This window comes from Heloderma suspectum, chromosome 5, assembly GCF_057233095.1.
Source record: "Heloderma suspectum isolate Gila_16-S chromosome 5, 16-S_ref, whole genome shotgun sequence".
NCBI classification, from domain to species: Eukaryota; Metazoa; Chordata; class Lepidosauria; order Squamata; family Helodermatidae; genus Heloderma; species Heloderma suspectum.
The window spans coordinates 38304641-38319504 of record NC_139462.1 but is presented as its reverse complement, the minus strand read 5'-3'; the positions used below and the strand labels follow the sequence as shown (position 1 = coordinate 38319504).

General features: G+C 42.2%; 1 protein-coding gene across 1 annotated transcript in view; it reads left to right on the top strand.

Annotated features, from left to right (window-relative positions):
* The window catches only part of LOC146343794 (uncharacterized), a 116146-nt gene that overhangs the window by 39043 nt on the left and 62239 nt on the right, over positions 1-14864 (top strand). Inside the window, exon 11 of the mRNA XM_084859753.1 lies at positions 3902-3946. Within this exon, the coding sequence (XP_084715879.1) occupies positions 3902-3946 (45 nt within the window). The remainder of the gene's footprint in view (positions 1-3901; positions 3947-14864) is intronic.

Sequence of the window (14864 nt, the reverse complement as noted above, 5' to 3'; positions counted from 1 at the left end):
AGATGTGATAGTCTATGTAAAGACTTACGTAGCCTATCACATCTGGGTTTTTTTTAAAAAATGCATATACAAATGGTGGCGGCTACGCCCACTACGCTATTTGTGTTCCCCTTTCTTTTCTTCGCCTTAGTCTACGTAAATATTGACGTAGACTAAGACAGCGAACAATAAGGAACGCAAATGGCGGCGGCTGTAGCCACCGCCATTTGCGTACACGTTTTTGTTGTTGTTATTACCCAGAGCCCTCCGCGGCTGGAAATCTGGCTGCGGACGGCCCTGGCCTGGGCCTGGCCAGCTGCTCTGCGGAGCTGCCGCGGAGCACAGCCGGCCGTCGAGGATTCCAGGGGGGAGGACCAGATTGCCTCCCCCCCCATCGAGGATTCCGGGGGGAGGGACAGAATGCCTCCCCCCCCCCATGAACAGAATCCGCGAAAAGGTAAGTCACTTTCGTTCATCCCTACAGTTTAGTTGTTTAGGGCCTGAGGCACTCTGAGAGCTTCCTTGAATCTGCATTTGTAGAAATGCTAGTCTCTAGCAAATAAAATCATATTAGCCTGAAGCTTTGTCCCTTTGTGGTGCTGATTGTGAAGGGGAAGGATGATCCAGTCCCAACAAGCAGCTTCTTATGTTTCTAAAATCACGGTATGAAACAAGTGAATCGACAACCTAATTCTTCATCATTATTCTCTGTTGTTAGTTTAAAAATGTTATACATCTTTGTTAATCATGTTGGAAATATATTTCCTACTATGAATAACTGCTTGTAGAAAAAGTTAACTGGATCATATAAAAATTGCACGCCAGGGTATAAAACATTTAAACACCTTTTATGGCACATTTTGTGCTTCATTGACTGGGTGTTTGGTTCCTTAGAGCAAGGGTGTGCAGGAAGTAGATCTCCAGATGTTTCGAACTTTAACTCCCACCATTCCTGACCATTGGCCATACTGGTAGATGCTTCTGGGAATTGAAGTCCAAAGCATCAAGGGATCTATCTCCTGTCCACCCCTGCCTTAGAGGATAATACCAGTGATGGTATCCAACAAACATTAGCACTACCCAATCTTTATTCATTTTAGTAGGGATTATGTGGGAGGAACAGCACAAGCTGCCTCAAAATTTATGGAGGATTTGCTGCAGCACTTGATGGATTGCACCCCAGGGCAGTTATTGTAGGACTCCATAGGCCAGTATTCAAAGAACTACCTTAAGATTCTGCTCAAGGGCATGGGCTTCTCCTCCTGCCCCGCATTTTCGTCTAGACAGCCAACTGCGGCTGTTTAGCTGCAGGAGGGCTGAGTGGGAGAGGAGGCTGCCGTATGACACACTGGATCGTACAGGCATTTCTGCCCCCCCCCCGCCGCCCGGGAACGCCCTCCGGAAACGCCCCTTTTCGGCCGCTCCTCGCTCCTCTTGCAAGTGCAGAGCACAGGGCTGTTCCGCACTGCCTCCAAGGCAACGTGGAAGTCCAGGAGGTCGGTTCTCTGGGAACAGACCAAGGAGTGTGAGCTCCGAGGTCGGTTCCCAGAAAACCAGATATCCTATGGCCGTCTAGCTGCTGTCTAGCAGCCATAGGATTGCTCCCTTAGAGTGCAATCCTATGCATGTTTAGACAGAAAAAAGTCCTACAACTCTCACTACACTCCAGCCAGCCAAATGGGGAATGTTGGGAGCTGTAGGACCTTTTTCTGTCTAAACATGCATAGGGCTGCCCCTTAATCTCCTTTAACTCAGGGAGGTAAAATCTGAGTTTTGCCTTAATTTGTTTTGTTTAAAAATGACTAAACCGATTTTAAGGGGTGGAATCCTAATCCTGAGAAATAATATTGCTTTTCTATGTCGCTTTGGCTGGATTCTTAGAGCTGTATTGTGCAAAACATTTAGGATGTACTTTTTCGTCACTAGATTCAGTAGTGCTCAGCACTATGTGTTGGATTCAGATTTAGTCCTGCTCAGAGTAGAGCCATTAAAATCAATGTGACTTAAGTTAGTCATGACTAACTTGCCCCATTGATTTCAGAAAGTCTACCCCATGCATAATCCAGTCTGGATCCAACCTACTGCTAACTTTATTCTACAGGATAACTCAGAAATAATGCAAGCTCTCATATGCTGAACTCCAGATATATCTCCTGCTTGGAGTACTTGCAGTTTCCACTTCAGACTTCTGTATAGCAGAGACTATCAATCAGCATAAAGTGATAGGTTTGTGACAGTGTCTAACATATCCTGAGAAGCATTCGGATACCACCAAATCTTTTTCATTTATGACCGACTGTAAATAATTTTTGAACTCAAAGTAGAAGTGAATGTAGGTACTGTTCGACTTGCTTCTTCATTTTCGGTGTGCATCATTCCTACAAATAAAACCTTAATATTTAGAGCCTTGAAGGTTATTTTCAAGGATATATATCACAGCATGGTATAGGTTAGGCTAGCAATATTAAATTAATGGGTAATATTAATCTGTATCAGTATATTTGTATACAATTGAATTATTATTATTATTATTATTATTAAATTTATATACCACCTTTATTTCAAGGAACTCAAGGCAATGTATATCATTTTCCCCTCCCCCATCCCAATTTTTATAAGGATGCTTTAAAATTGAATTATAATACGCACTGGGGAAAAAGTTCATATAGGCCTGCAGAGTGATTCCAGATATTCTTTGTGTGTATAGGAGCTTCCTTGCATACATGCAACTCCTGCCCGGGCAAAGGCCCATTGAGTCAGCGCTCCAACTTTGTTCAGATTTCAGCAGTTTTTAAAAATTTTTGTTCCTTGAAACTGTAGCATATCACTTTAATAAAGCACTTTTATGCAAGATAGTTAGAATAATTATCTACAGTATAGGCAACTATTTCATTTTATTTCCCTAAACACCCCCATTATCTAGGTGGATTAATAATGTTTAATGAGTTATTAAAGTGCCAGTAAAGCCATTCTGTCATGGAGGATCTGTTCAAATTATGCTTTGCCCATAGGATTCTATCTGGGATGAATGGGCCTAAGGTCTGTATGCTGCCTTCCTGGCTCCCCTTAAAGCAGGGTGCAGAACCTCAAGCCTAGGGGATCAGATCCAGTTTACCTGGTGTCCCAGTCTGGTCCTACAGGGATTCCTAGATGCCCATGCCCTCTTATCTTAGCCTTAACCCCTACCTGCCCCAACCACCAATTGTTTGGCGGTTTACCAGCTTTTGTGAGGTATTTTCCCATTCTAAAAAGTTGAAATGCCTCTCCTAAGACTGAGTTGCAGGCAGTAAGAGCTTTGAGCTAAACTGTGCTGGTATTTTTGCCCCTCCCCTTTTGCCGTTGGCCACTCCCACTGGAATGCGGCCCCCTAGAGCTTCTCTGAAATGGAATTCAGAGGTTCTACAGACATTCTGTAAAGCATGTGGAAGGTAATGAGTGAGCCAGGAGTTCTCAGATTTATTTGAACTATTAGTGGGATCTGTCTCACAGGGTAAGGAAAATCCTTACTGAGCTATGGGAGGGGCCATAGCTCAGTGTGATAGAGCACATACTTTGCATGCAGAAGGTCCCAGGTTTGATCCCCAGCTTCTCCAGGTAGGGTGAGGAAAGAATCCTGCCTGAAACCCTTCAGAACTGCTCTAGTCAGTGTCGACAGTACTGGGCTAGCTGGACCAATGGCCTGACTCGGTATAAGGCAGCTTCCTATGCTCCTTTATTTAAAAGCCCAACGCCTGGTCCATAGAAGAATTCAAGGGATTGGATAATCTGAACAGCTCTGTAAAATTGATTAGCAGAGTCAGCTTTTTAACTGAACAGTGTTCACCATATACATAATTTTGATTTAACTACTTGTGCAGCAATTTTCTAGCTACTAAACACAGCTTAATATTCCCCTGCAATGCTATATAATTTCACTTTGTAGGGTGAACCTGGACTCCCTGGACTTCCTGGACTACCTGGGATTAAGGTAATGAAATTGTATCTATGAAATAAATGTTATAAGGATGTGATAAGCAGGTGAATTGGAATGTTTTTGAAACCTTTTCTTCTTAAAATTAAGATTGTCACACATAATATTATCCATAAATGAATGAACAGATGTGGAATTTCATTGTAAATACTACAGTCTCTAATGTTTGTGTAGAATGGGACGGGGGCGGGTGGAATTACTAAATGTTGCCAGAGCTTGCAGTCTTCAGTGGACCAAATTGGATGATCTTATCTGGATTGCTCCTCTATGGGCTTCTTCGCACAGAACTTTTATCCTGCTATTGAGATTGCTCACTAATGGAAGTTTGTGGGCCCTTTAGATGATGCCGTTAACCTCCAGGGTCCCCTGCACTAAATTACCTTTATTCCATTTTTTAAAAGATAAGAGATAACAAGGTATCAAATTATCCTGCTTGTGTTCCACTTGAGTTCCCTCCGTGAAAAAGGAAAAGCCACAAGAAGAGGTACTAGACCAATGAAACATATGGAAGACTCAGATAAGGGGGAGAAAGCGGAAAAAAGGGGAGGGGGGAAGTGCATGTAAAGGAAGTCCTCTGTGATCCTGCATTTAAAACGGAAGCAGAAAGCCCCATTTTAAATGTGGGATTTTAGACTGGTGTAAAGATGCTCATATCTCTGGTGGGGAATGGAAGTTCATCTCACTTCCCTGGCCACCTGATGCACCTGCTCATCCAGTGCACCTTTGCTGCATCCAAGGCTATGAGAGGTCTACATGCAGGCATGGCATTTGAAAAGGCAGTGTGCAAAATCCACTGTGTGTAAGGCTCAGATTGCAGTCAATTCACAGATTTTATCTGGGATATCAATCACATGATCTGGGCTTACATGAGTTGGATTTTACACACGCACATGCACATCCAGTCACATCAGACGCAGGACAGGATGCTAGATGGGTGAGGTGGGAAGGAGTGTTCTCACTCCCCACTAGAAAGAGGGCAGTAATCTGAGTCGGACTATCATCTGATCCATCCATAGCCATCCTCTACTTAGTTATGGGTACGGTTAATTATGCATGCGCAGCAGTTGCTTAATTTTGTAGGTTTGGAGTGCAATCCTGTGCATATTTACATGGAAGCTAAACCCCATTATGTTCAATGGGGCCTACTCCCAGATAATTGCACATAGAATTGCAGCCTTACCATTTTAAGAGCTGAATGAGTAAACGTCTGAAAGCCTTGGAGGTATCTTTTATGAGTTCATTACATCCAGCAAGAACATTCTTTGTCTTGTGATATTACAGGAATGCATCCTGTTTATATTTATCCCTCTCCCACTCCCCACCCCCCTTTTGTGATCCACTATATTATTAGGTGGTTCTTCAGAAAGAACACAAATGCAATCAGTTATGAAGCCTTTTTTGACCCAGAAGAAACTTTTCTTGAGCAACCATTGCTGTTTTGGAATGGTTAGAAATGTAGCTGATGAAAGAATGTGTTCTACTATTTCAGTCAGGAAACAAGTAGAGCACTCAAACATGGAATATTGACTCATCCATATGAAATCCCACAATGCCCTTTAGATAAGTCTCCCTTGCCCCTTGCAGTATGATGAAAAGCAAAATGCCTCTGGCTTTAGTCCGCAGTCCAATATCCCAGGAAGTGATAATCCATTTATACTTATAATATATACACACTGATTTCTTTTAAAAAAAAACAGTCTGGAAAAGGGACATTATTAACTTTTTTCCCCTTGAAATTCAAGATATGAAGTCTGCCTCTTACTAACAGCCAGTATTCCAACACAAAGCAAGCCAAGGCACATATGGGAGAAGATGTAGGTTGTGTAAGTTCCAAAACAGCCTAGGGCTGGGGGAAGAGAGATTTGCAATGCCAGCCAGGAATGTAAATCTACAAATGGGACAAGCCCCACGTGCATGGGACTTAACTCTTTATGTGATTTAACCATCTTTGGACAGGGTGAGCGGGGAATAGTGAGTGGGGAATCTATGCCTGCAAAATACAAACTGTATGTTACTTCACAGACAGGTATTATTTAAATGACAGCTAGAGATGGGTATTTGATAGACTACGTTCCTGCTACAGAGCTGGGAAAATTTAAACAGTTTAGCAGCTGTTTCCTTTTTTAAAAAAAATCATGAAGTTGCTTAATTGTGTGAATAACATAATACACCAGTGGGCAAGGCTGGCTTAAATATTTTTAAAAAAACAAAATGGTGCACAGCACAGCAGCTGTGTGGTTCTTATCATCGTGACCGTTAATGGATGGGCACTTCTTAAACAAGTTCCTCCCAAGCAGACATTGGCTTGGGAGAAAACAAGCAGAGCACTCAAACATGGAATATTGACTCATCCATATGAAATCTCACAATGCCCTTTAGAGAAGTCTCCCTTGCCCCTTGCAGTATGATGAGAAGCAAAATGCCTTTGGCTTTAGTCTGCACTCCAGTATCCCAGGAAGTGGGATATTTATCCATTTATACTTATAATATATACACACTGATTTCTTTTTTTAAAAAACAGTCTGGAAATGGACATTATTAACTCTTTTCCTCTTGAAATTCAAGATATGAAGTTTGCCTCTTACTAGCAGGCAGTATTCCAACACAAAGCAAGCCAAGGCACATATGGGAGAAGATGTAGATTGTGCAAGTTCTGAAACAGCCTAGGGCTGGGGGAAGAGAGATTTGCAATGCCAGCCAGGAATGTAAATCTACAAATGGGACATTGGCTTCTTTCAGAAAGGAGGTGGAGCCAGAGACTGAATATAATTAATGGCTGACGCAGCTGTCAGAGAGAAAAGGAGAGAATGCAGTGAGGGGTGAATCAGGAAGCCACATGAAGACTATCTCCATTGAACCATCAAAGTGGTGCATTTCAGTGCTTGGGAACTGAACAGGCCCTGCCACCCTCAACAATGAATACACCGCCACTTTAACAAAACACCAAAATGCCGTCACTTGTAGTCTTGGCTATTTAAGGATAAGCTCCCTATGGCATTAAGACCCAGATCAAACCAGAATGGGTCTCTTTTTGTTTTTCCTTTGCCTCTGCATTGCAGAGGCATCAGTATGCTTTACTGAAATGGAACTATTTGTTTACTTTGTTTCACACCCCATTAACAACACTAATCTGGATAGAATCCCATTTGCTTTCTGTTATCTTCATGGAGTAGCTGATGATAACACAAAACTGAAAAGGAGCAATGTTTATCGAATATGCTTGGTATGTTGTGTAAAAGAACTTTCACAGTTTGTGTACTTTCTTCTTGAATAAACCTGAAAGGAGGGCCAGAAGAGAAGGCAGAGTGGCACTTTGCAGGCAACCAAATTGTTTTGATGATGAAGTTCTTTAGGGGTGTTGTGGTTGACAAAACTGGCTATAGTTTCAACAGATATTAAGGAAAAGTCTGTGATGGCTTAATACCCTTTTCCCTGTGTGTAATCGAGCTCACCTTTTAAAATTAAGCTGTTTATTTTGATTGTTAGTTTATTGGGAAAGACATTGGATCATACTTCTCTGATACATATTTGAATGTCTGCATAGGGCTAATATGTAACAGTCCTGTATTTCAGCTGATATTGTAGGTAAATATAGAAAGAGGGTATGATAGAAGAGTAGACCATCTTGCTATTGACAATGCATCAATAAAACACTGGAATTTATATGTAGAATTGGCAACTTACCGGGGGGGGGGGGGTGGATGACAAAGATAGTTTTTGACCTGTGAGTCATTTGTCAGAATTGATTGTGTAAAACAGTGGTCAGAAATGCAGTGTCCACATGCAACCTGGCACCCACCAAGACCACCTTGCACTCCTCTCCTCACTCCCCCTCATACATCTTCCCCAGTGCCTAATCACAATTCCTCCACCACCACCACCTCACCTGTGCACTGATGAAGCCCTAAGGAGGAAGCAGGACATCAGCACACAATTTCACATTTGAGAGCAATTCCATATTCTTGCCCACCAAATTTGGTTGATCTGAGGGAGTTAGGAACATAGGAATCTGTCTTATACTGAGTCAGATCAGTGGTCTATCTGTTGTCTATTGACTGGCAGCAGCTCCCCAGAGTTTGAGACAGGGGTATTTTCCCATTTTACCTGGAGATGCCAGCGGTTAAACACTCCCAATAAGCCACAGCCCTTTGCCTAAGGGGGTTTGGTGATATCAGAGCCATATAATGACTTGGTAGTCACAGCTGTTGAGGTTGCTCTTATATTCTTCTCCATCTGTAGCTCCTTTATGATGTACTAGAATCTAAACAAAGGCTTAGCCCAAAGCTCAAAGATCTTCACTGCTTGCTGGTGTCTTTCTAGACTCTTTTCAAAGTTGACAACGCTACCTGTATCAGAAAATTATTGATAGAAGATGATGTGATAACATCCAGGAACATTAGCCAAAGTAGGCTTTGTTCCAAACATTTGATCAAGTTTAAAGCCCAAGGGCTGGTTCTGGAATTCCACAGTTTTCCTACAAACACACTCGCATACATGATTGCTAAAGCAAGTGTTGATAAGTGGCAGAACTCTGTTAGCAGTAGGCTTATACAATGCTTTCATAAGGGCCTTTAGAGATTATTTATTTTATTTGTTTAATTTATATCTTGCCTTTCTACTAAAAATATTGCTCAAGGTGTTTAACAATAATAAATGCAGATGAAATGTAACACCATTCAAACATAACCACATCAATTAAAACACCAGTTAAAAATAATTTTAAAAATAAACACCTACCAGTTAAAACCTAGTTCAGTAAAAACAAAAATAGTTTAACAGCCAAAATGTTACTTGAATAAAATGTCTTTCTCTGCCAGCGTACACAAATAACAGGCCATTCAGAAGGCCTATTCATAGGGATTACTTCTAGATCAAGGTGTATAGCTAGTAATATTGTTCTATTCTCTATGACAAGAAGTTGAGGCCTTTTTGTGTTATGGTGAACAATATTACTGACTATAATAAAGGATAGATAGAGATTTTCAGTAAAAAAAAAAAAGAAGAGGAGAAAGAAGTAATTTTCCAGTTATTTAAACATATTTAATAGGCTTCCACATGCAAAAATATTATTACATATAAAATTCATGTCAGTGATTGTGAAAATGGAACTAAGGGTTGAAAATTATTGGGGGCACCTTCCGTTTCACTGTCACTAATCAGTGCTGTTTAACACTGAGACATATATGTATTTCAGTGACATATATGTATTCTCTCTCATACTTGCTAGGGATGATCACTGGAAAAACATGAAGTTTTAAACTGCCAAGCTTGCCTAATATTGTATTTTCCACTGGCATCCATTCAATGTTACTAATAAACTTATATGGGAAATTGTGAAAATGGGGGAAAATAAAGCACTAGAAATTTTCCTGAAAATTTTCCATCCCACAATACTGTATAATTATATAATTATTTTATTTTCATTACCTACCTCGTGACAGCCATAATATCACCCTCTTTAGTTCCTAATTTTCTTTTGCAGTTTATCAATTCTTACAATGTTTTTTTCAGTGCTATGTCTATGTGCTATGCTAATTTATCTGAATACAGTTTTCTCTTTCCAGCTATTCAGGAAATGTCTTTAACTTCATAAACTGGAAACATTTTTCTCACTAACATAATTCATTTGTAAGGCAATGTAGAGGGCAAGCTGACATTTTCCATTGTTTTCACTATATAGTTAACCTTGAGTGATCGACATCTGTCTCGCTTCATAGCAATGATAAGAATTACATAAACAAAGTGCAGGATGTGTTTGTTATTTTTCCTTATTTTGTGGTAACTATTGGTTTTATCATGAAAGATACACCATACTTAACAGCCATCTGATACTAGTACAAATGAGTTTGTTTAAATTAAGGGAATAAGGCAACAAACCTGTGCACACTTACCTGAGAATAAGCCCCATTGAACGTAATGGAATCTACTTCTGACAAAACATGCATAGTATTGCACTTAGACTTCATTACTATTTTCAGACTATTTTCTGCACTGGTACTTTATTACAAAAGTAATGTTGACTTCGCATTTACTGTGAGTCTCACTGTAGCATTTTATGGAATGATTATTACAATTTATTGGCCACCTTTCCAGCCAAAAGGTTGCTCAGCATCACTCAGTTCAATATGTTGTTGTTCAGTCGTTAAGTCCTGTCCGACTCTTCGTGACCCCATGGACCATAGCACGCCAGGCCTTCCTTCTCCTCTGCTCTCTCCCGGAGTGTGCTCAAGTCCATATTCATTGCATCGGTGATGCTATCTAGCCATCTCATCCTCTGCCATCCCCTTCACCTTTTGCCTTCAATCTTTCCCAGCATCAGGGTCTTTTCCAGTGACTTTTCTCTTCGCATTAGGTGGCCAAAATATTTGAGCTTCAGCTTCAGTATCTGTCCTTCCAATGAGCACTCAGGGTTGATTTCCTTTAGGATGGACTGATTTGACTTCCTTGCAGTCCAGGGGATTCGTAAGAGTCTTCTCCAACACCACAGTTCAAAAGCATCAATCCTTCGGCGCTCAGCCTTCCTTATAGTCCAGCTCTCACAGCCATACATTACTACTGGGAAAACCATAGCTTTGATTAGACGAACCTTTGTCGGCAAGGTGATGTCTCTGCTTCTTACTATGCTGTCTAGGTTTGCCTCCCAAGGAGCAAGCGTCTTTTAATTTCATGGCTACAGTCACCGTCTGTGATGATCTTGGAGCCCAAGAAAATAAAATCTGTCACTGCTTCCATTTCTTCCCCTTCTCTATGCCAGGAAATGATGGGGCCAGATGCCATGATCTGAGTTTTTTTAATGTTGAGTTCCAAACCAGCTTTTGCACTCTCCACTTTCACCCTCAACAAGAGGCTCTTGAGATCCTCTTCGCTTTCTGCCATTAGGGTGGTATCGTCTGCGTATCTGAGGTTGTTGATAATTCTCCCGGCAATCTTAATTCCGACCTGTGATTCATCCAACCCGGCGTTTCTCATGATGTACTCTGCATATAAGTTAAATAAGCAGGGTGACAATATGCAGCCTTGTCGTACTCCTTTCCCAATTTTGAACCAATCGGTTGTTCCATGTCTGGTTCTTACTGTTGCGTCTTGACCCTCGTACAGGTTTCTCAGGAGACAGGTAAGGTGGTCTGGTACTCCCATCTCTTTAAGAATTTGCCAGAGTTTGTTGTGATCCACACAATCAAAGGCTTTAGCGTAGTCAGTGAAGCAGAAATAGACGTTTTTCTGGAATTCTCTTGCTTTCTCCATGATCCAGCGAATGTTGGTGATTTGATCTCTAGTTCCTCTGCCTCTTCGAAACCCAGCTTGTACTTCCAGTAGTTCTCGGGTCACATACTGCTGAAGCCTAGCTTGTAGGATTTTGAGCATAACCTTGCTGGCATGTGAAATGAGCGCAATTGTATGGTAGTTTGAACACTCTTTGGCATTGCCCTTCTTTGGAATTGGAATGTAAACTGACCTTTTCCAGTCTTGTGGCCACTGCTGAGTGTTCCAAATTTGTTGGCATATTGAGTGCAGCACTTTAACAGTATCATCTTTTAGGATTTTAAATAGCTCAGCTGGAATACTGTCATCTCCACTAGCTTTGTTGTTAGTAATGCTTCCTAAGGCCCACTTGACTTCACTCTCTAGGATGTCCGGCTCAAGTTCAGTGACCACACTATCATGGCTATCAGGGACATTAAGATCTTTCCTGTATAGTTCTTCTGTGTATTCTTTCCACCTCTTCTTCATCTCATCTGCTTCTGTTAGGTCCCTGCCTTTTTTGTCCTTTATCATGCCCGTCTTTGCACAAAACGTTCCCTTGATGTCTCCGATTTTCTTGAAAAGATCTCTAGTCTTTCCCATTCTATTGTTTTCCTCGATTTTTATTTATTTATTTATTTATTATTGCATTTATATCCCGCCTTTATTCCTCTTGCAAGGAACCCAAGGCAGCTTACATTATCCTCCTCCTCTCCATTTTATCCTCACAACAACAACCCTGTGAGGTAGGTTGGGCTGAGAGTGTGTGACTGGCCCAAAGTCACCCAGTGAGCTTCCATGGCCAAATGGGGACTAAAACCCGGATCTCCCAGCTCCCAGTCCAACACTCTTGCCACTACACCATACTGGCTCTCTTTGCATTGTTCATTTAAGAAGGCCTTCTTGTCTCTCCTTGATATTCTCTGGAACTCTGCATTCAGTTGGATATATCTTCCCCTTTCTCCCTTGCTTTTTGCTTCCCTTCTTTCCTCAGCTACTTGTAAAGCCTTCTCAGACAGCCACTTGGCTTTCTTGCATTTCTTTTTCTTTGGAATGGATTGAGTTGCTGCCTCCTGAACAATGTTACGGACCTTCGTCCATAGTTCCTCAGGCACTCTGTCTATCAGGTCTAATCCCTGAAATCTATTCTTTACCTCCACTGTATATTCATAAGGGATATGATTTAGGTCATACCTGAATGGTTTAGTGGTTTTCCCTACGTTCTTCAATTTAAGCCGAAATTTTGCAAGAAGCAGCTCATGATCTGAGCCACAGTCAGCTCCAGGTCTTGTTTTTACTGACTGTATAGAGCTTCTCCATCTTTGGCTGCAAAGGACATAATCAATCTGGTTTCGATATTGACCATCTGGTGATGTCCATGTGTAGAGTCGCCTCTTGCACTGTTGGAAAAGAGTGTTTGCTATGATCAGCGTGTTCTCTTGACAAAACTCTATTAGCCTTTGTCCTGCTTCATTTTGTACACCAAGGCCATGCTTGCCTGTTATCCCAGTGATTTCTTGACTTCCTACTTTAGCATTCCAATCCCCTATGATGAAGAGGACATCTTTTTTGGGTGTTAGTTCTAGAAGGTGTTGTAGGTCTTCATAGAACCGATCAACCTCAGCTTCTTCGGCCTCAGTGTTTGGGGCATAGACTTGAATTACTGTGATGCTGAATGGTTTGCCTTGGATTTGTACTGAGATCATTCTATCATTTTTGAGACTGTACCCCAGTACCGCTTTTCCCACCCTTTTATTGACTATGAGTGCTACTCCATTTCTTCTAAGGGATTCTTGCCCACAGTAGTAGATATAATGGTCTCCTGAATTAAATTCTCCCATGCTTGTCCATTTTAGTTCGCTGATTCCCAAGATGTCGATGTTCAATCTTGCCATCTCATGTTTGACCACCTCCAGCTTACCTTGATTCATTGATCTGACATTCCAGGTTCCTAAACAATATTGTTCTTTACAGCATCGGATTTTCTTTTCACCACCAGACATATCCACAGCTGAGTGTCCTTTTGGCTTTGGCCCAGCCGCTTCACTCTTTCTGGCGCTACTTGGAAATACCCTCTGCTCTTCCCCAGTAGTATATTGGACACCTTCCGACCTGAGGGGCTCATCTTCCGGCATCATAACTTTTAGCCTTGTGATATGTTCCATGGGGTTTTCTTGACAAGAATACTGGAGTGGGTTGCCATTTCCTTCTCCAGTGGACCACATTTTGTCAGAACTCTCTGCCATGACCTGTCCGTCTTGGGTGGCCCTGCACGGCATAGCTTATGGCTTCACTGAGTTACGCAAGCCCCTTTGCCACAACAAGGCAGTGATCCATGAAGGGGCAGTTCATTATAACAGACCTAAACTACACAAAGCCAGAAATCTATGGAGGGAGCCATCCTATGGCTACTAGTCAGCGGCTAGATGGCCATAGGATATGTGGTTTTCCAGAAACCGATCTCAGAGCCCGAACTCCAAGGACGGTTCCTGGAGAATTGACCTTTCCCCCTATTCTGTGCTGCCTCATGAGGCAAGGAAGAAGGAAAAGCAGGCACAACACATCCTATGTATCGCCCAGCAGCCTCCTCCTCCACTCTGCCTTCCTGCGGCTAGACAGCCGAAATTGGCTGTCTAGCTGCAAATGCAGGGCAGGAGAAGCACAGAGGGAACAATTCCCTCTGTGCTTCTCCTGCCCTGCATTGGATAGGCGGTCTCCTTAGAGTTCGGAGGTGAACACCTATCCCCATAGGATTGGGCCCTTAGGCTCTCAGTTGATGCTATTGGTCACCTTTGTTTCCTGGTCTCACTTCCATCTCATAGAATCATAGAATAGTAGGGTTGAAAGGGGCCTATAAGACCATCGAGTCCAACCCCCTGCTCAGTGCAGGAATCCAAGTCAGAGCATCCCTGACAGATGGCTGTCCAGCCTCATCTTGAATGCCTCCAGCGTGGGACAGCCCACCACCTCCCTAGGTCATTGGTTCCATTGTCATATTGCTCTAACAGTCAGGAAGTTTTTCATGATGTTCAGTCAGAATCTGGCTTCCTGTAACTTGAGCCCATTATTCCGTGTCCTGTACTCTAGGATGATCGAGAAGAGATCCTGGCCTTCCTCTCTGTGACAACCTTTCAAGTACTTGAAGAGCGCTATCCTATCTCCCCTCAGTCTTCTCTTCTCAAGGCTAAACATGCCCAGTTCTTTCAGTCTCTCCTCATAGGGCTTTGTTTCCATGCCCCTGATCATCTTTGTTGCCCTCCTCTCCAGTTTGTCTGCATCCTTCTTAAAATGTGGCGCCCAGAACTGGACACAGTACTCCAGATGAGGCCTAACCAGTGCTGAGTAGAGGGGAACTAGTACTTCCTGGGGTTTGGAAGCTATACTTCTATTAATGCAGCCCAAAATAGCATTTGCCTTTTTTGCACCCATATCACATTGTTGGCTCATATTCAGCTTGTGATGGACAACAATTCCAAGATCCTTCTCACTTGTAGTATTGTTGAGCCAAGTATTGCCCATCTTGTAACTGTGCATTTGGTTTCTTTTTCCTAGGTGCAGAACTTGGCATTTATCCCTATTCATTTCATTCTGTTGTTTTCTGTCCAGAGCTCCAGTCTATCAAGATCACTTTGAATTCTGTTTGTGTCTTCCAGGGTGTTAGCTATCCCACCCA